This window comes from Mchenga conophoros, linkage group LG2 (assembly GCF_057382185.1).
Source record: "Mchenga conophoros isolate Kocher_MC1m ecotype Shallow Benthic linkage group LG2, M_conophoros_male_GT1.1, whole genome shotgun sequence".
NCBI lineage: Eukaryota > Metazoa > Chordata > Actinopteri > Cichliformes > Cichlidae > Mchenga > Mchenga conophoros.
Window position 1 is genome coordinate 29,078,444 of NC_140527.1, and position 19,485 is coordinate 29,097,928.

Below are 19,485 nucleotides of genomic sequence, written 5' to 3' on the forward strand. Positions count from 1 at the left end.
CAGTTCTCAAGTGACCCACACCGAAACCAACATTTTTCACTTGAATCCCTTGCTGTCCTCTTGTGCCAGTTGAGGGTAACAGCGCATTCATTCCTACACTTGAATAAACAAAAATTACCTTCATACTCTCCTTCTCTTCAATTCAATAACCACAGCTGCAAGTTTTGCTGCATCTGAACTAGACCCTGGGAAGCAAAAAGTTAATTTTAAGAAACGAAAACGGCCACAGGCGAGGAGTGTACTATTGTTTGGTGAGACCGGCAAACTGCCCATGAACTCACCACAGTGCCATATCAGTTTCAGCGTGCACAGCAACACAGTTGTGGTAGGAGGGTGGGAGAATGTGGATTTGGAAAGGGGGGGTGTTGGAGAACTTTGTGGCCGCTAACTTACACAAAACAGATGAGGCCAGGAGTAGACTTGCTATTCTGGGACTTCTTTAGGTAAGCCACAGCATGCTGGCAAATCCCAGAAAAATGAGAATAGGGGTTCATTGCCATTTGCTGTGTACACCCTTACCCCTTAAATATATGTATAGGATTCCACATTTACAGGTTGGAGCTACACAGTTTGCAATCTGTCACAGTGTTGTGGTTAAAGAGTATGATGGGAGTAACAAAGCCACTGATGACTGAGGTGTTCTAAGTGGCTGCAATGCTTGTGGTGTAACCTTAGTTTGACAGCCAGAAGGGATGGAGTAAGAGGAGATCTACAGTGGGGGTGGGAGGGCATTGTTTTGTTGAGTCAGTGTGGATTTGGCTCTTGTACAGTACTGTGCAAAAGTCTTGAGTCATCCATCATTTCTTCATATTTTACAAGGAAAATGGGAAATACGTGCAGTGATTTATTGAAACGTCAGCAAACACATGGAAATACTGACTTAAATACAAGCCTGAAAGTCAATATTTGGTGTCGCCACCTTTATTCTTCACACAGCCTGAACTCTCTTAGGCAGATTTCTTGTCATTTCTTTAAGCAGTCTTCAGGAATAGTTCTTCAGGCTTCTTGGGGAACTTTTGTTCTGTTTTCTGTCAAGATGAGCCTACACTGCTTCAATACTGCTGAGGTCTGGGCTCTGAAGAGGCCAATCCATGACTGATAGTGTTCCACTGTTTGTTTTTCTATCCAGGTATGCTTTTACTGGGCGATCGTGGCTCAAGAGTTGGGAGTTCACCTTGTAATTGGAAGGTTGTCGGTTCGAGCCCCTGCTTGGACAGTCTCGGTCGTTGTGTCCTTGGGCACACACTTCACCCGTTTCCTACTGGTGGTGGTCAGAGGACCCGGTGGCGCCAGTGTTCGGCAGCCTCGCCTCTGTCAGTGCGCCCAGGGTGGCTGTGGCTACAATGTAGCTTGCCATCACCAGTGTGTTAATGGGTGGATGACTGAATGTGTAAAGCGCTTTGGGGTCCTTAGGGACTAAGTAAAGCACTATATAAATACAGGCCATTTACTGCATTTGCAGTGTGTTTGGAATCTTTGTCATGCTGACAAATGAAGCCATTGCCAGTCAGAAGCTTTTCAGGTTTTTTATTGCATGGAGGATCAAAATCTGACTCTACTTTGCATTGTTCATAATGCCGTCTGTTTTCATGAAATCCTCAACACTGCTGGCTTAATTGCAGCTCCGCTGTGTTTTACAGATGGCTGTAGACACTAACTGCTGTTCCTCTCTGCTGACCTCCTCCGTACATACTGACGATGATCTGAACCAAAAATGTCAAACTTGGACTCATCACTCTATACGACATGTTGCCATTTATTTTCAATTAAGTTCTTGTATAATTTACCTCAGCCGTTTTAACTGTTTTTCTTTCTTAAGAATGGCTTACTGACAGCCACCATTCGACTGAGACCATTTCTGATGAGTCTTCAGTGAATGGCTAGATGCGTCTCTCAGGTCCTGTGCCAGGTTTGCCTCAGATTTTTTAAGAACACACCGCACACCATGCTGGGATATGCCAAGTTTTTAGCTAAGAGCTCTTTAGAAATCACCTTGCTAGTTCAATTTTAGAAATTTGAACAAATGGTGTTTTTTTTTTATCGGTCAGGTAAAAGGCCTGCTCTGAAAATAACTGAAAAAGCAGTCAATGTCCACAGAAGAACTTTGAAAGACCTACAGACAGCCTGGAGAACTGTTGCTCGAGACAAGTCTGGCTCCTTAGAAGCCAAATGTAAAGAAACGATGGCTAGCTCAAGAAGAGGGGTAGAGATAAAAAGATGCTCTTACTGGCTCTCCGGGAAGACCACGAGGTCCATCTTTTCCAGTGTTCCCAGGGGGGCCACGGGGACCTGGAGGACCTGGGGGACCAGGAGGACCAGCAGGTCCAGCCTGACCCTGATCACCCTGATAAAAAACAAGAAGAGGAAAAAATGCAAAAATAAACTACCAACTACAAACTTGTAATAAATACATTATTAAGTACACACGATAACGTAATATATTAAAATAAAACTCCTTAAACGCCCCCATTAACTGATTTGTTTTTGGCAACAGAAGCAAACACTGACATGCCAGCGACCTGTTAAGGTTATACGGCAAACATCAAAGAACTACCCCTCAGCTTCTGCAGCTGTCTTTGTGGGCAGTCAAGGTGTATAATCCTTAATCTGTTTATTTATTTGCCCAACATTTATTTACAGTTGCCTTTCTCTCCACCTGATAAACATGACTGCAAAATTCCCTCGTATTTTAGACCCCGTCGAGTTTCCTGAGAAAAATATTTGGTTCTTTATCTGCTAAATGCTCCACATATGTTTAACAGCTAGTTGAGAACACTGTTTGCTGTTTGGTGCTTGAGAGGAAACGCGGGGGCCTACAGTTTCTTTCTCTTTTTGACGCAACGACTGCCAGGAAAGAGCAGTGAGAGAGCAGAGAGTGAAAGTAAGAAAACAGGGAGATAAAAGACTCTCCAAAGTTCTGTAGAGCTGAGGGAAACTGCAGAGTTGGGTGATAATTATCTGTGTGTCACTGTAAGCCACGGATCTCACAAACACATTATTATTAAGAAAAGCTTTAAATATGCTTTGTGCTATGAGCAGAAATCCCTCAAACTTAACTTGCAATTACTGGCATGCAACTGGTTAGTTAGTGTGGTTTTGTACCAGGGCACTGGTAATAAAGGACAACAGCAGGAGGAACTGGCCAATAAGAACAGTTTTTATCTGGTGAGTTAGACTGACATTTCAAACAAATCCATGCTGGCAAAACAACTTCATTTGTAAGTGAAAAATACATCTGATCACTGGATTTATACTGCGTGCCATCTTTTTTTACTGAAAATTACCACCATCCCACTGCCTATTTAGGCTAAATTAGGCACCAGTTTTGTCTCCACTTTGATGCTATTCTCCCATCCCTACAGACATGTGGTGCATTATGGTTTGCTTTGTCAAAAACACTTTCATGAAAATGATATAACCAGTGCCTTAAAGCAGACTAGAACCTCATTCCTATGCACTGATAATTATTATGTCCCTGTTAGGCTCGAGCTTGAACCAAAGTGATGAAGTGATGTCGACACTGAGGAGTAAGATTAACGAGAACCGCACATTTCTACAGTGTGGGTGGCTCATCTTCCAAAGATGTTTTCCTATGTTTCAAAATGCTTTGGAGCTCTGAATATAAACACTTTTAATTAATCATTCATGGCAATACATTTTTAGTTGACCAAAAGACAAGAAACACGAGATCAATTTCATGCAACATGACTGAAGAATGTGGAAAAAGTGGGAAAGAAGGGAAGACGCTAGTCAGAACACGAAAAGGAAAAGCGGGTTAAAGTGTTAAGGAAACAAGAGAAAAAGCACACATGCCTTTTAGTTGTGGTCTACCTTCAGAAAGAGTCTCTGAAAGCTGTTGGTCGGCTCTCGAGAGAGAAAGCCGTGGTCAGTTCTGGGGAAAACCATCTACGATGCAAAGAGGTGCACCAGTGATGAAAAGAAAAGAAAGGGGAGAAAACAAGGAGAGGGGATACAGAAAAAAGAGAGAAGAGGACATGGAGTGGATTAAAGTGAGTGCGAGAAGAGCGTCAGTTACATAAGTTGGAAATCAGAGGTCCGCTGTTAACCGTGAGTCCAGAGTTCATGAAAACAAATGCTGCAGGAAAAACAGATAAGAGTTCAACAGCCTCTTAAGCTCTAAGCACAAAGAAAGGAGGGAAAAACTGCAAGAGAGGTGTTTTGCTCCTCTGTCTGCAGGGATAGCGGTAGCTCGGCAGTCCGACAGCAGTTCTCTAAGAGGCACAAACCTTAACAGTGAGAATCTGATTACTGTGCAGGCTTGCATGTGTGCCGTACATAGGAGGACCCTGAAGAGAAGAGGAAAAGGTGAACAAGATAGCGCAGCATTACAGTCATGTTTGCAGCTGTTTCAAATCGAATTATATATGCAGTTAAAAACCCATCAGGTGCAAATAAAATGCATCATCGGCAAATCGTGAGACAGACATCCGTAAAATCTGCAAGTAAGGCCCAATAGCTGTCTTTTGACCCTTGAAAAATCATTTTGGAGTAGTGTGTGTGTGTGTGTGTCTGTGCGTGCACAACATTTAGTGCCTTCCGATCATTCCCACTGTGACCAAACAAAACAGTGGTGGTTTGGCTCTTTCCAGTCAACACAGTAAATGTGTTGATTGTCTGTCAGGCTGAAAGGAGCAGAGTTTTCCTGCTGCCGCAGAGCCTGGAGCACTGTGTCGCTTCTTTGGTTCAGCTCCCTCAAAAACACAAGGGAGGGAGGGAAGGATGGGGAGAAGATCTAAGGGGGGGGGGGAGTGACAGAAGAAGAAGAGCTGCTAGAGAAGGTTCTGCTAACAGGCTCTAGTGAGGGCTGGATGGCTGAGGTTTTTGCACCACCGCAGACTCCACCTCCTCCTCTCTGGGCCTGTGCACCCCTCTCTGCCCACTGTCACAGTTGCTTATTCACACCGTTCCCACCATGAAGACCACTTATGCATATGCTCCTTAAACACTGCATAAGAGAATAGACTGTTTCATGGTGGGTTTCCCCTTTACATTGTTCTCATCAGACTTAAGGCTGATACTAAGACAAATGGCCATTCATCCCTGGAGGCCCGTCTCACTATGGCCTGTTTGCAGATGCTCTCAGGGAGGCAAACTCAGGATTTGGCAGGGGATCAAACTCTCATCAGAGCTTGTCTTTCAATACAGCCCCCAGATGAACCTAAACATGCAGTGACAATGTCCTCTGTATGGATTTGACTGTATGGAGGCTTGGGAAAAATAGCTACCAGCTTTACTCCACTCAACAAAAAGTTGCTTTGGAGAAAGACGCAACACTATACATGACCTTTTTCTCACATCATTTTGGTGGTTCTTTAACATTTTGTTTTAATAACCCTGTTATCCTGTTTTGGTACCCTGGTCTAAGACCAGAATCAGCCTGGAAGAGGCACTAAAAGTGATGGACTGACAGGAAGCGGCACATTGACGGAGATTTGCGGTTGCTTTCTGTTTTCACACATACGCTTATCTGCCCGTAAAGGTCAAAGCTGAACCTTTGAATACAGTTTTGAAATCCCAGTAAGGTGATAAATGAGCATATTTAATGACCTGAAGACAATCCGACTGTTAAAAATAGTACTGAGCAAGCAAGAGATTTTTGTTTTCTAACCCATCTACAGCCGTATCTGTGACAACCTATATGAGGGAGCCAAACCTCATCCACATCTACAGTAGCTTTAGGAGCTGTTGGGTTTGATTTGAACCAAGCTTGAGGTTTTTGGGGCTGCAGATTTATCCAGGGACATCAAAGCTGCAGAGGCCTGGGCCAAGTGCAATATTTATCATTTGGAATAACTATGTAATGCGAAATGCCAAAGGAGATTTAATTCTTGCACAAACTATCTGAAAGGATAGGTGGGGAAATCAAATGGCTTACGCCTTGATAGAAATCAGGAATTTCTGTAATTTTTTGAACCGCATCATAAATACTGTTCCGTTGAGTAGCCACATCATATTTACTCTCCATTTAGCTTTTGGTATAAAACAGTAGCCAGTTTAACTCCAATAATCGTAGACTCTTCTGTGATTCCATTACTGGGGTTCAAGTCATAGGAGATGTACTTCCACATTTCTAATCTACAATCCATGCACTACCAGACCTAGGATAAGCAGTTGAAAATGGATGGATGGACAGATCGAAGGATATTGGTGGTAATAAACACAAGAAACGAATGGCTATGAGAAGATTTTAGAGCCATTAGAAACATGCTTGTAACACATTTTCATGTTCATCCCCACTTTAAAATTCATGTGAAGAAGCGGCTTTATGTGGCATTCTGATCTAAGCGCTCTAAAAAAAAACATTCATGGGTATGTGACCTCTTTAAAGATTTGAAACTGTTTACCATGTAAAGAACAGAGGTTTTATTTTCAAACCACACTAAATGAAATGGGAGCTCTCATGGAGGGAGGAATGATATCAGATGAAAAGGCAGCACTGACAACATAGACCAGATGCAGGGTGAGGTTTCTCTGTAATGTTAAAAAAAAGTAGCTTAGCTTGGGTAAGAGACGGGAGCTCTGGCAGGTTTAATGTTTGCTAATAACGTCATTTCTCATGTCTGGCTTTGGCTTTGGAGATGGGCGACTCCAACCTCGTGTGCTGTCAGTGCAGTTGTGTGTGGGGAAGCCACACTGGGTAAACACACGTTTGCTTTTGGATTATTAAAATGCTTTGTGTATGCGTTTTATAGACAGACCGAGACTTTTATCCTTATTTATCCAGATTTTTCCCGCATTGTGATAACAAATAAACCATTTAGTGGTTTTCAGATGACATAAACACTTCAGTCTCCCTGACATTTGATTTTCAGTTTGTGATAGCAGACTAGAAACCAGCTGAGGAAGCTCTACAGTTATAATGAAGCTAAAATACATTAAGCTAATTTCAAGCATAGCTTTTAAAACTGGTGGTTCTGTCTCACAAAAATCATATAAAAGGAGTGTTACCACTCATCTCAGACAGCAGCCAATTAGCATACAGACAGCTCTGCATTGGGAAAACTGTAACTCTGGCTCTACTTAACAGAATTTCTATTTACTGACTTAACACATTAAAGCGTTGCTTCACATGCAATAGCCAAATTTCTAAAATGTCAAGCGTCTGTTTTTCTCTTTAACTTCAATAGGACTGTGTAAAAGCCTCAAGTTACCCGTCATTTCTGTAGGAATCACCTCATTGTGGCAAAAATGATATTTTATGTCTGTCAAACTGTGTTACCTTTGGCAGTTTTCATCGATTCAACTAAAGAAATGTGAACAAATGATGTGTTTTGCGACAGGCGGCTAATAACAAATTGCCTAAGGACACAATCTAAAACTGGTTCTCGGTCCAGTGTTAAGTGGCTTGACAAACAAACAACATCTGGACTGAAAAATGAGTGAAAAGGCAGCCAATGTCCAAACAAAAACTTTGAAAGATCTTTATAAAGCCTTGACAGCTATTGCTCAAGACCACTTTAACAATGAGAAGACAGTCTGGCTCCTTGGAAGCGAAATATGATAAAAATGAGGGTTGGCTCCGGACTTTTGCACAGTACTGTATGTCCTTTGTTTCAGTCGAAAGGAAAGTGCGGCTTATGACCTTTAAAAAGGGTGAATGTTTAAGAAGAACACTAACAGACAAAAATTCAAAATAAAAGGAGAACAAAAACTGGAAGTAAGGTTTAAATGGAAGGTCATTTTTAAATTACACAGAGAAAAAAAACATATAAAGGACAGCATCTTTTCTCCAGAGTCAGCTGCAGTGAGGACATAATTTCCAAAATGTGCATATAACAGCCAAAAACAACATATTTAACCTTCTCTGATGAATACAGAAAACACAGACTTACCCTTGGCCCAATGTCTCCTTGGTCACCCTGGAGGAAAAACAGGAAAATAACAATTGTCAGCAGTTATTAGCCCTGTATATGTGCAGCAGACCAGTTATCCAAAAGAGCTCAGCTACTGTGGAGCAGCGATGACAGACAGGCTTAAAATGGAAGATTTGGTTTTGGGAAGGAAGTGGTTCAAAGGTCATCTGTCTCCTAAACAGCTCAGCGTTTTGACATTTATTGTATAAATCATTTGGTAGGCCATAAATCATCTGACAGCACAGTATCAATGAAGTCGAAATGCGGAGTGCACATGCTGAACACAGCTGATTTCTGATCAACTTTTTGGAGTTCATGTTCTCATCACAGGGCTACTAGCATGATTACATGAAGTGAGCCAATTTTCCGAACCTCAGCTTCATCTGTCAGATGCAATCGCCTCATTAATCAGGCTGATTCCCGCTCTGACAGATGCACTTTAATGCAGTCGCGTTGCCCTCCTGATTCTGCTGAAACGCAGTCTCGAACATATACACACAACCAACCAGCAGCGTGGAGAGAAACGACCACACGACGAGGCTGCTCTTGCCAGCACTTACAGCTCTTACGGTTGCTAAGATCTTAGGCTGGGCAGAGGTTCACAGAGCGGGAAAACATCTGGCTATCATCGAGCTTTGCGAAAGGCCTGTAAACCTGCTTAGTACCTTGACGTGAGAATGTGCAGAGACACATGAGCTCCCGCATAGCTAAATGTAATCTACGGCTCTTTTGATGGACACGCAGCGAAAACTCGAACGTGGGAGGGCGACGGCAAGGTTGTCCGAGCACCTTCTGCCCATAAATAAATGTTCGAAATACACTCGTACAGTGCATTGACTTGTCTAGAAAGGCTTTTGAAATCCATATTGAAGCATACCTTTTCTCCCTTGGGTCCGGATGGTCCCTGTGGGAGGAGGGGGGAGAAAATCAGAGACACTTGGTCAAGATAAATCAGTTATCACACATCACACGCATCTTCAGTAGCCCTTCAGAAGGGAGCTTTCAATCAAACGGTAAGACAAGGCAGTTATTCTGCTTAATGGATTCATGGCATTGAGACCGCTCAATCCAAACATCACTTTTGTCTGAGTGTATTTCACAGTAAGAATACCAAATGACTCAAGCTTGTCCCAAGAATCCCTTTTAAGAGTGCTCTTTGAGAGATAAAAGTTTTCTCAGAGATAAAACCTTTGTTCCTCCATCAGTGACTCTTCGGAGCTCTTGAGATGTTTTAGATGAGGAATGCTGAAATGCTAACTAAAAACACGGGGTATCAAACATCCCTGTGCGATCCTACACTGGTGCACGGTCCCCACTTTGTGACAGCTTCAAATCCTCATGAGCTCTATGTATGAGGCAGGGCCTTTGTCCATTTCTGTGGTGAGCCATGTCTCAGTATGCTGCTGCTGCTGCTGCTGGTGGTGGTAAGGAGCATAAGGATGCCAAATGTGAAAGCACAAGCAGCAAACTCACTGCGGGCCCTCTGCGACTGTGACAGGCAGAAGAATAAGAGGTGCAGGAGCTTTCTTCTCTTCAGGAACTCTCTGCAGGAGGGGGAGATACAGGAGAGGTGGAGGAAGATCTCAGCCTGGGCGTTTACCGTCTTATGTAGTCTGGAAGATGTGTGGATGGGGGTGTGTGTGCAGTTTTCTCTGTGGTGGGGTTGGGTGGACTGTCCAGGGCTCTGTGGAGCCGGGGGGCGCTACTGCACTGGGCCCCGGTCTGATGGGCCTGGGCCCCCTTTCCCTGGCGGGTCGCGGAGGGTGGGAGTGCCTACTGGGGTCAGCGGGGGAGCTGGCCCCAGGGAGGGGTTACCTGCCCCTCCCTTCCTTCCCTCCCCATCTCCAGCTGCCTCCCTCTTCCCGCTCCTCCACAACCACCCACACATGCAGGGCCTTGGAGTGGGGGTATGTCACCAGGGTGCAGAGGAGGCTACCCCCCCCCCCCCTGTCCCCTTCTGGCTGCCTCTGCCTCAATTTTATCCCACAACTTAGACATTCACATTATTCACACTCTCATTACACATACATATAGGATCTTGGGGGTGGGCACAATCACGGAGTCCAAATTACCATCAGGGTGTATACCTCACCCCTGACGTCGTTGCCCACCTCTCAATTTTAAATACACTTAGTCATTGAGGGCTAGCAGGAGGGACTATGCGCTTACCTGCTGCTCCTTGGCAGGTAGCTCCATGCCCTCCTGGGTTTTAATTGCACCTTAGAACACATATGCATCAACACTACAATGAGCGGGTGGAGGGAGGTTTGGAGTCTTCTCCCACCCCCATTCTCTGCGGCCTGCTGGAGCGGGAGGGCTAGTAGGAGGAGTTGGCCGTCCGACTGCGGTCTGGGGTGTGGGGCCTCCCTGCTGCTGCGGAGTCGGGGTGGTCTGCCTCTCCCCACCGCAGGGAAAAGGGTAACACCACCTGGGTCTGGGTGCAATTCCCCCCTCCAGGGGCAAGGGTACCTAGACCCGGTTTGTAGAGTACGCTTGGGGAGTGTGATTGTGTGTACAGCGTCTCTTTATGTCTGTCTCCACGTTGGTTGAGTGTGGAGTGAGTGCATATGAGAGCATGAGGGTGGGAATGGATGTTTGTGTCTGTGTGTGCCTGTATGTCTGTGTCTATATGTCAGGTTGGGTATCAGACGCCACCTCTCTGGGGACACCTCAGGCCCTCCAAGGTTTGGAGGCCTATCTCCACCCACCACCACTTCCCCTGCCGGTGGCGGACTCCCTCAGGTGTCGGTGTGTTGGTGGTTCTTTGTGTCTGGGGGTGGGCGTCCGGGTGCACACCGGCTCACTCCTTGGCGGCCGCTTGTCGGGGCCTGGGGCCTGGGGCTCGCTCGGGCCCCTTTGGAGGTGGGGTGCCCCCGGCCTCTCGGCCTGGGGCTCGGTCACTCAGGCACAGCTGGGGGCCGGCGGAGCTCACGGGCGCGTCACTGCAACTCCCCCTGACTTCTGCTCCACGGCTGCTGGGCGAGCCCTCATCTGGGACTCTCCTCAGCTCTTACTGGAACAGTGGCGCGGCTGCCCCTCTGTTGGTCTTCCATGGTCTCTTGTGTTCTGGGGGCCTCTGGATGTCTGGAGTTTTGATCTCCTCCATACCCGCTTCACACCCTGGAGGACGGGGCTGTGGCCCCCCCACACTCCCTAGCAGATCATTACATGGAGAAACCTTTGGAATGCAAGCATGCTGATCCACACAGGTATGCACACATGGGTATTCACAGACGCGGACTAAAGCTTTCTTGGCTGCTGCCTCAAAGCACACTGTGCGCTGTCTATCTTGCGTGCTGCACAATATCGTTTATTACTTAGTAAATATTGATATCTATGACTAGCTAGTTTATTGTGATGGTGCTTTGTTTTCTCTATTATTATGTTGCTCTTTGTTGTTTGCTGTCTCCTCTGTTTGTTTTTTTTGTTTGTTTTTTTTTTCTCCATACAGGTGACCCAGGAGTTCTTTTTTTTTTCTCTCTCTCTTCCCCCCCCTTCTCACCGTCTCTTCTCCCCTTTGGTTTTCTTTCTTTCTCTCCCCCTCTTTCTCTCATTCATTCCCCCTGTCCTATTTATTAAAAAAAAAAAAAAAAAAAAAAAATGACAAAGGATGAACTGAAGCTCTGCCATCACGTAATGTCGCATACTGCTGTTTCTGATGTCATTTAAAAAAAAAAAGAAAAAAAAAAAAAGAATAAGAGGTGGAAAGCATCCACTGTCCATCTGTGACAACAATGGACAGATCATACCTCTTAAAGCCAAGTCACCACTTAGGTTAGACCCTTCGCACTCAACTTGTCCCCTCTGTCTGCGTTTCTCAGTCCCCTGGTTCCAAATCTGCCTTGAACCTTTTGAAGGCTTTCGTTCTATTTTGTACCTTCTTCCATAACTTCTTGTGTCTGGCGACAGTTTTATCTTAGAGCTATAAACGCGTTCAAGAGTACAATAGCGAAGACGACAAGCAGTGTGTCAATGTGACTATCTACGCGATGACAGACAGAGCTTATCTCCCGTGCTGCTCGCTCTTCCGAGCGGTAGAAAGCCTTTAACTCAGAGTCAAGCCGCAAATTGTTCAAACAAGACTAACTTTACAGTCAACTTCTTCATTCAAAATGATCTAAAACACAACAAAAAAATATGTTGAATTTCAATAAACTGATTTCCCAAATGCCAGCTCATAAAAACCTCATTATTAATTTTGGAAACAGAAGTCCCTCAAAGATAAAAAATGTGCTACATGTTTCCCCCCTTTATTATGTTGTTTTCATGCCCCCCACCCTTTGGGTTTGCATGCAACTCTGGTCATGAGTCACGCCTTCTGAGGGTTTTATGCCAGACCCTTGTTGATGGGGAGAAACCTATTAAAGGATACACCCAGCCTCAGGACTCCTTTCACAGGAACAGGAACAGCTTAATGGTGTTTGGAGAGCAACAGCTCTCATTATGCTGCGAGGGGGTTTACATTTCAGCTGATGACTTATGCCTCTTGTGGGTGAGCGCTGCGATGTGCTGAAGGAGGGGCGGAGGGGGCACAATAATGACTTTTTAAAGAGTCTCCGTCTGAAGGTTATAAACTAATCTCTTTCTTACTTTCCCAAATGGTGTGTAACCCATTCGCTCTGCTTCACCTGTTTCCATGCTGCACCTGGGCGTGCCTCTGAGTGCACCAGCATTTCAGGCGCGAGTTGATGGATGGGAGTGCAAAGGGGATTTCAACACTCAGCTCAGCTGAGCCCAGACTACCCCCGTGGCTGTGAGCCATTGGGATGACTTAAGAGGTGGAACAGGAAGTAAGATGGCTACCGGGTTTTTCACGCACTTGCAGTGACTCCTCAGGGCGAGTAAAAATGATTGATGAGGTATAACAAACTCTCACCAGTCTTACAGGACAAATGCAGAGTCCAGCTGGATTTATAATAGGAAAAATCTTTAAATAGGAACTGAATAAATTAAATAAAATAAGAAAGTAAGAATAAGAGGCGTGTGACGATGTACCTGGCTGCCCTTCAGACCTGGTGGACCCTGAGAGGAAAGAAAACAGAGTTAAAAATCAAACTTGTTTCTTTCATTTTGGGCATACTTGACAAATGTGGCTGAGAATACTCACTGGTTTGCCATCTAAGCCAAGTGGACCCTGTTGGGAAAGAAACAAAGAGAAATTATGACCAACACAAAGTCCCGAGAGCCCTGTCGCCACTGAACCACTTTAGGGGCTTCATTTATAAAAATGACTCAAACAGGAATAAGCAGTCGTTTATAAAAAAACCTTACTCTGACAGGGAAATGTAGTGTAGACTTTAGTGATTTTCCTGTCAGTTATGTAAGAGCTATTGCAATTTTGGACACACATGCCTCCACGCCTGCTGTGAACTTTATGCTTTATGATAGGAATTATCAATAAATTGCCAGACCAAAGGTGTTTTGAATTAAAAGCAGGATGCAGTGTTCTGTAATTCATATATCAAATTAGAGACACGTAACCACGGCTGCTTTTGTGTTGAGACGTTTTTAAAAAAGCCAAACACGCTTTTAGGAGGATGAAATTTTTTGGTGCACAATGATCTCATTTCAGAAGGAGTTTGCTTTTCTTTTTCGGTACATGCACTCAAAAAAAAAAAAAAAAAAAAAAAATTAAAAAATTCTTTGCTGTCTTTAATACGAGGCTATAATTTGGAGTAAACTGAAATATATAAAATCAAAAGTTTATTTATTTAAATAATGAATCATTATGGAAAATAATTTTGGTATCAGCCAATCAATAAAAAGTCATTTTTCTAGAATTCATTAAATTGTGAAAGTTTGACATTATAGTTGCACAACAAAATTACACAGAAAATATCTATCTATATATATCTCTCTGCTAAAGCCTCCTTTGTGCAGGCATTATATAGGTATCTTTTAACAATGAGGGAAAGATGTTATAAAATATAAAATCATGTAGAAAGTATGAGAACTTTTTTATAAATGAAGCCCAAGTAGTAGCGACATGACAGCTTATCTTGTGTTGGGAACATTATATGAATACACACTGGCCCACTGCTTGTTGAGAGTCACATTAAAGCAAAGGCACCTCTCTCGGTAAAGAATTGAAGCCAGAAGAAGGTAAGCTCACACTGTCGTTTTTAAGTGTCGTTTTTGTGCCGATAAAGTTGTGATTAGTAGGCTCTAGAGATTTCACCTTCCCTCAGAGCAATTCCAGCAATTTCCCCTTGTTTGCAGTGTTTATGCTAATTAAACTAAGCCAGGCACTTTTGTCTGGAGCTTATGTTTAACCTGCAGACATGAGAATGGTATCAATCTTTTCATTAGACTCTCAACAAGAAAGAAAATAGGCTTATTTAAAAAAAAGAAGAAGAAGAAAAAAGTGCTCCTTTAATTACTGGTTTAATAAGGCATAATGAGCCAATAATTATACTTGCAGGTCACCCGACCGAGTCTGCTGTGAATAAAGCATTGCTTCAAAACACTGAAGTCACTATTTGTTTTCAGTCCACGGACAAGACAACCTTTCCTCGGCAAGATACCCTACACCAGCTGTTACTTATTAGTATTTCAGAATGTTTTAGTCTTGTCTCCATATCGCTTATGAAAAAATGTAAATTGTGTTAGTGTTGGAAAAAGCAATTAAGTGGATTTGTAGAGGCAAACATTTCAAGAGAGGACAGCAAAAATAACCGAAACTTCAGAGTGAAAAAGTAGGAAAAAGAAGGTTTTTCATTATTGTATTTAAGTAAATGTGTAGGTCTATGTATATCCTGCCCAGTGTGTGTGTGTGTGTGTGTGTGTGTAACAAGTAACATTCAGATAAAGGCTCCCAGGCTATGTGCTGTATAATTATATTACTTGAGTGGACTTGTTCCAGTTGCATCAATTTGACACACACCCCCACATCTCCTGTGTGTGTGTGTCTTTGTGGTGCTTAGATTATACAACAGGCAGTTAAGAAAGTCTATTCATCCACTCTCCAGCACTGAAGCAGCAGTTGGAGATGTCCACTTTGTTTACCTCGATAAAAACAACTAACAAGCAGTCACTGAACTTCCTCTATGCTCAGTTCAAAGGCGCTCAAATCTTTGGATTACTTAAACATGAAGGAAGAGCCGGCTCTTGGATCAAACTTTCCTGACAAACACTTATATGTGATGTATGTGGTAAGGGCTAACGTTGACTTCCTGCCGCCTTCCTTCTTAACAACCCTACTCTATGTTAAGCTAACTGTTTTTACAGGGTCCCTTAAGTACTGGCTTGCTGTTCACAGTCCTGGTGGCTTTCCAGGGTGGAAACCATCATTAACAATAATCACTTCTGGCCTTGGATGGCGCACACAAGTCTTGGCTTTTTTCATGATCTCCTGATTTACCAGCCCCACGGATGCAACCCTACCACAGTCTCATCTTGGCCTGCTTTGCTGGATGGGCAGTAGGTACAGAGAGGGAGCGATACGTGAAGCTGCTCTCGTTACCCGCTCATCTGATCATTTACTGCTTTGCTTTTGCCTCATAATTTGTCAGCGTGGCTACAGACTGCTGTCAAACTTGAAAGCAGCCTGTAAAAGAGATTTATAAAAAAGCATAAAAAGTGCTTCTTTACAGAATGTCTTTTTGATTAAGGAACCCTTGTGAAGTCAGCAGTAGGTAGCCGAGACTAGGGTGGAACAAATGACTGGGACCAATTGGACGGCAATAATTTCACAGCACAGGACAGGCTGGATGTCCATCGCTCTATTAAAAACAACATCCTGAGTTTCCCATGAGAATTTCAAATGTCCCTCTGAGTTTTCCGAGGCTACATCCCTACATGCACACTAAGCTCTACCATGTATACATACATCTATGCAGGGACATCTCTGCATCTGGGAGCGTTTATGGGGGTCTGGCTCCTTCAAGACTCGTCAGGATGAGCAGGAGAGGTGAACAATGCGAGGTCAGCGGCTGCTGCACAATCTAAAAGGGACTGATTTATGGCCGCTAACAAGCGACAAAGAGCCTTATGAATTGTGGGTACAACTGCTGCTTGGGTCTTTTTCTTTGCGACGAGATGTGTATGAAAGGTTTATTTTCAGTAATAAAACCCTGTAGCTAATGTCTGACATCGGACTGCTTGCATTAATAAGTAGTAGCATAGAATTTCTACTAACTTGAGGAATTGCTAGAGCTGCCTGAAGCAATATTTCATGCAACGAGCAGTGGAGAGAGCTCTGGTATGTCTGGTAATAAAATACTTTAAAATATACAAGCTTCATTAAATCAGCAATAGAAATAAGAGTCGGTGTTCACTGAAAACCAATGACAAAATGGGTTTAAATAACTATGAAACAAACAAAATCAAAGGGAGTTAGGTACCTTATCTATTGTCTTTTAAAAAAAAAATATAATAGCTTAACTTTAAAACACTCTGCAAGGCATGAAACGTGTGCTGGAATTCAAATAAAACTAGGCTGAACTAAAAAAACATGAGCGATGTGGTGGGTTTCAGAGTGTTGGGGTGAGGGGCTGCTGCTAAATTTCTGCATCTCAAACCACAAACGGATCAGGCTGGAGAAGAAAGGGAGGGAAGGATGGAGGGTAAAAGAACACAAAAGGCAAAAAAAAATAAAAAATAGGAGATTAATGTTTAGAAAAAGTGGGAAAAAGAGCTGGAGATTACCGCCAAAACCTCAAGTAAATGTGGGAGAAAACAAAATAAAGAACCACACTCGCATAAAAAGAACTTGTATTTCTAGTCTGCAGCGCCACATTATCCTGCAGCATCCCTCAGCAGGTAAAACAACAAAAAAACAGCTTTGACTCACATTCCCATCAATTAGAAGGCTGTTAAACAGATCTCTGGGAAATAACATGGCCTGTAGGAGGGCACATGTCTGTGTTTGCTTATGTGTGAATGCGCGCGTTGATTCAGGCGTGTGTCTGTTTGCATGCGCTCGTCTCTTAATCCCGGTGAAAGAAGCCGCAGGCTGTTTTAGCTGCCTTTACTGTACTCCCTATGGCGCAGACTGCTAATTATCCACGAGGGTGTGATTGTCGAGGATGCAGCATGAAAAGCTGGTGTCTGCACATCACAGCCGGCGTCTCAGCGAGAATCGCACGCTGCTTATGCTGCAAACTGCAGGCTCAACAAACTTTTATGGCATTAAGGTGAAGGTGAGATAGTGAGAGAGCGCTTTCCTCTTTCTCTTCCTGGGATATGATTAATTTTTTCCTCTTGAGGCTGCCCATGAAAACCTTTGTTTAATGTCACCACAGGGACAGAAATCGGTGTTAGCTCTACGTGTGCGCAATTTGTGATACACGGCTCTTAGAAATAGTCAGTGGCTACAAGCAGAACCAAAGCGCACAATAAAGCATAGCAGAGTGCTGTTTGTTTGGGACAGAAAATTGCCAACATGTTGCCGGGTGCCCGTCAGGCTTTGATCTGCGCCCTGCAGCCTTGAAGGCTGAACAATGGCGAGCCTGGGCCCTTCTCGCTGATTGAGGTCCGCTGTCTGTCTCAGTGTTGCACTCGCGAATAAACACACTTGTGGCTGGGCATGCTGCACATGTGAAAAGGAGTCAGTTGGTGTGTGTGGGTGTGTGTTTACCCCTCTGCCCTGCTGTCAGCCTGCCTGACTGTGATTATTTGACAGGGGGAAGACTCTTTTCTGAATCTCGCCTTGGCTGTGATTTATGAGAGGAAGAAGTGGCAAGGGTTACATGAGGGGAGAAAACATACATGAGCACGCACGTCGTAGTGTTATGCTTGAGAGACACGCAAACCGCATTTCATTAACACTGTTTATCATACAACTGATGATTCTCTGGAAGTGGGCTGCTGCAGTCTGATGAATTCAACATGTGTATGCCACCTAAATGAAGTGCAGCTCATGTGCACTCACACTGCACACATGCATGCAGTTTCTTTAACAGGTCAGCAGTGGTGGATGAAGGGATCCAATGTTTTTTCTACCAGTATATATTTTTTTAATTCCAATATTTTAAAATTGCAATTACAACTTGGATTCAGGATCAATTCCCATCTGTGGAACAGAGGACTTGATCTTCACCCTTGCAAACTTCTGGATAATTCACAGAGGTTTGAACATTGAAGCTAGGCGTGTTTTGGTGGCTTGGAGAATGGTTATGAGCACCTGTTGGGGGAACTGCAGGAATACGTGGTTGCAAGTCAGTTGTCATGGGCCATCATGTCCTCGTAAAACCAAGTGTATCCACTTACTCTCTGCAAAGTTGGGCCTGTTTTCACTGGAGTTTAACTCTGCTAGGATTCTCTCTTGTCTTTAGTCCTGTTTGAGATATTCATGGACAGGATCTCAAGGCGTAGCAAGGCTTAGGAGGGCATGTACTTTGGGAACCTGCAACCTTCCTCATGTAGATGATGTGGTTCTGTTGGCTTCATGTATGGGTAGGATATGAAAGAGGATGGACCAAGCGATGGAATTCAAGCATCTTGAAATCTTAATCATGAGTAACGGAACGTGGAGTGTTACATTGACTGTTGTGGTAAAGAGAGAACTGAACCGAAAGTCGAGGCTTTTCCAAATCATCAATCCATCTAAGATCCGACCCTCATCTATGGTCACGGCATAAATGACTGACAGAGTAGGGCTGCAAATACAAGCTGCAAATACATGAGTTTCCTCTGTAGGATGGCTGGACTCCGCTTTAGACCCACTGTCAGATGCTACACTGCTGCTGCGGGTCCTGGGTTCCTCCTGGTGGACAACAATAACTGGACTCATGAGCCGTCATATGCAGATAGTTCCTGGAGGATGAAGGAATTGATACCACTGACTGGGGGCCCAGTCAGTGGTAGCCTGACCTAAATCCAGTCGAACACCTCTGGGACGTCATGTTTCAGTCCTTTTCAGCAGTGTACATTTCATCTGGCTTGAGAACAGCTCAGGTTCTCCTCAAGTTTGGATGAATTGGAAACTGTTGCTGGTGAGAAGGACGTTTGCCTAGTCGGCTTCAACTGAAACCCAACTCAGGACAAATTGAAGATAACGGATTGATGGAAAAGTTGCAATATCAAAATGTAAAAAATAGTTGGTTACACACCAAACCAACCAAGGTTAAGTATCAAAAGTAACAGTACACAGTATTCAAAGGCCATTAAAGGGTACAAAAACGTGTATTTAAAAAAATGCCTCTAAACTGCAGTGCAGGAGAATAAATTGCAGCAGAAAATTGTATTACCAGTAAATCAGGGACAAGTACCTCTAATTAAAACTTGATTAGATGCCCTTTGTTACTTTGGACTTCCACAGCTGTTATTATCATCTTGTTGAACTGTTTGCTAGCTTGTACACTTACAGACTTTTGGCTCGGGAGGGTTAAAAGCTTGAACTGCATTGTATGTAATTCAGAGAGACATAATAGGGGTGAGAGAGGACATGAAAAAACACTGGGAAGCAATCTAGCTGTTTGTTTAAGGAATGGAAACAGAAAGAGAAAAAAAAGTCTTGTTGGCACAAATCTCTGGCACAATGCAGTTAGCAGCGCAGCGGTCTCCGGTAACCCACTTGTCTCATTTGTGCTGATTGCCCTCATATATGAGCATCTGAGAGAAAATACTGGTGTGAAAACACATCTAGCACTCACATCCACACACACACATA

The 19,485-nt window shown here is 43.8% G+C and overlaps 1 protein-coding gene across 1 annotated transcript in view; it reads right to left on the reverse strand.

The window, feature by feature from the left end:
* The window catches only part of col23a1b (collagen type XXIII alpha 1 chain b), a 128,817-nt gene that overhangs the window by 11,442 nt on the left and 97,890 nt on the right, over positions 1-19,485 (reverse strand). Inside the window, exons 6-11 of the mRNA XM_085292764.1 lie at positions 12,982-13,008; positions 12,870-12,896; positions 8,752-8,778; positions 7,854-7,880; positions 4,248-4,307; positions 2,228-2,344 (exon numbers count right to left, since the gene is read on the reverse strand). Of these exons, the coding sequence (XP_085148890.1) occupies positions 2,228-2,344; positions 4,248-4,307; positions 7,854-7,880; positions 8,752-8,778; positions 12,870-12,896; positions 12,982-13,008 (285 nt within the window). The remainder of the gene's footprint in view (positions 1-2,227; positions 2,345-4,247; positions 4,308-7,853; positions 7,881-8,751; positions 8,779-12,869; positions 12,897-12,981; positions 13,009-19,485) is intronic.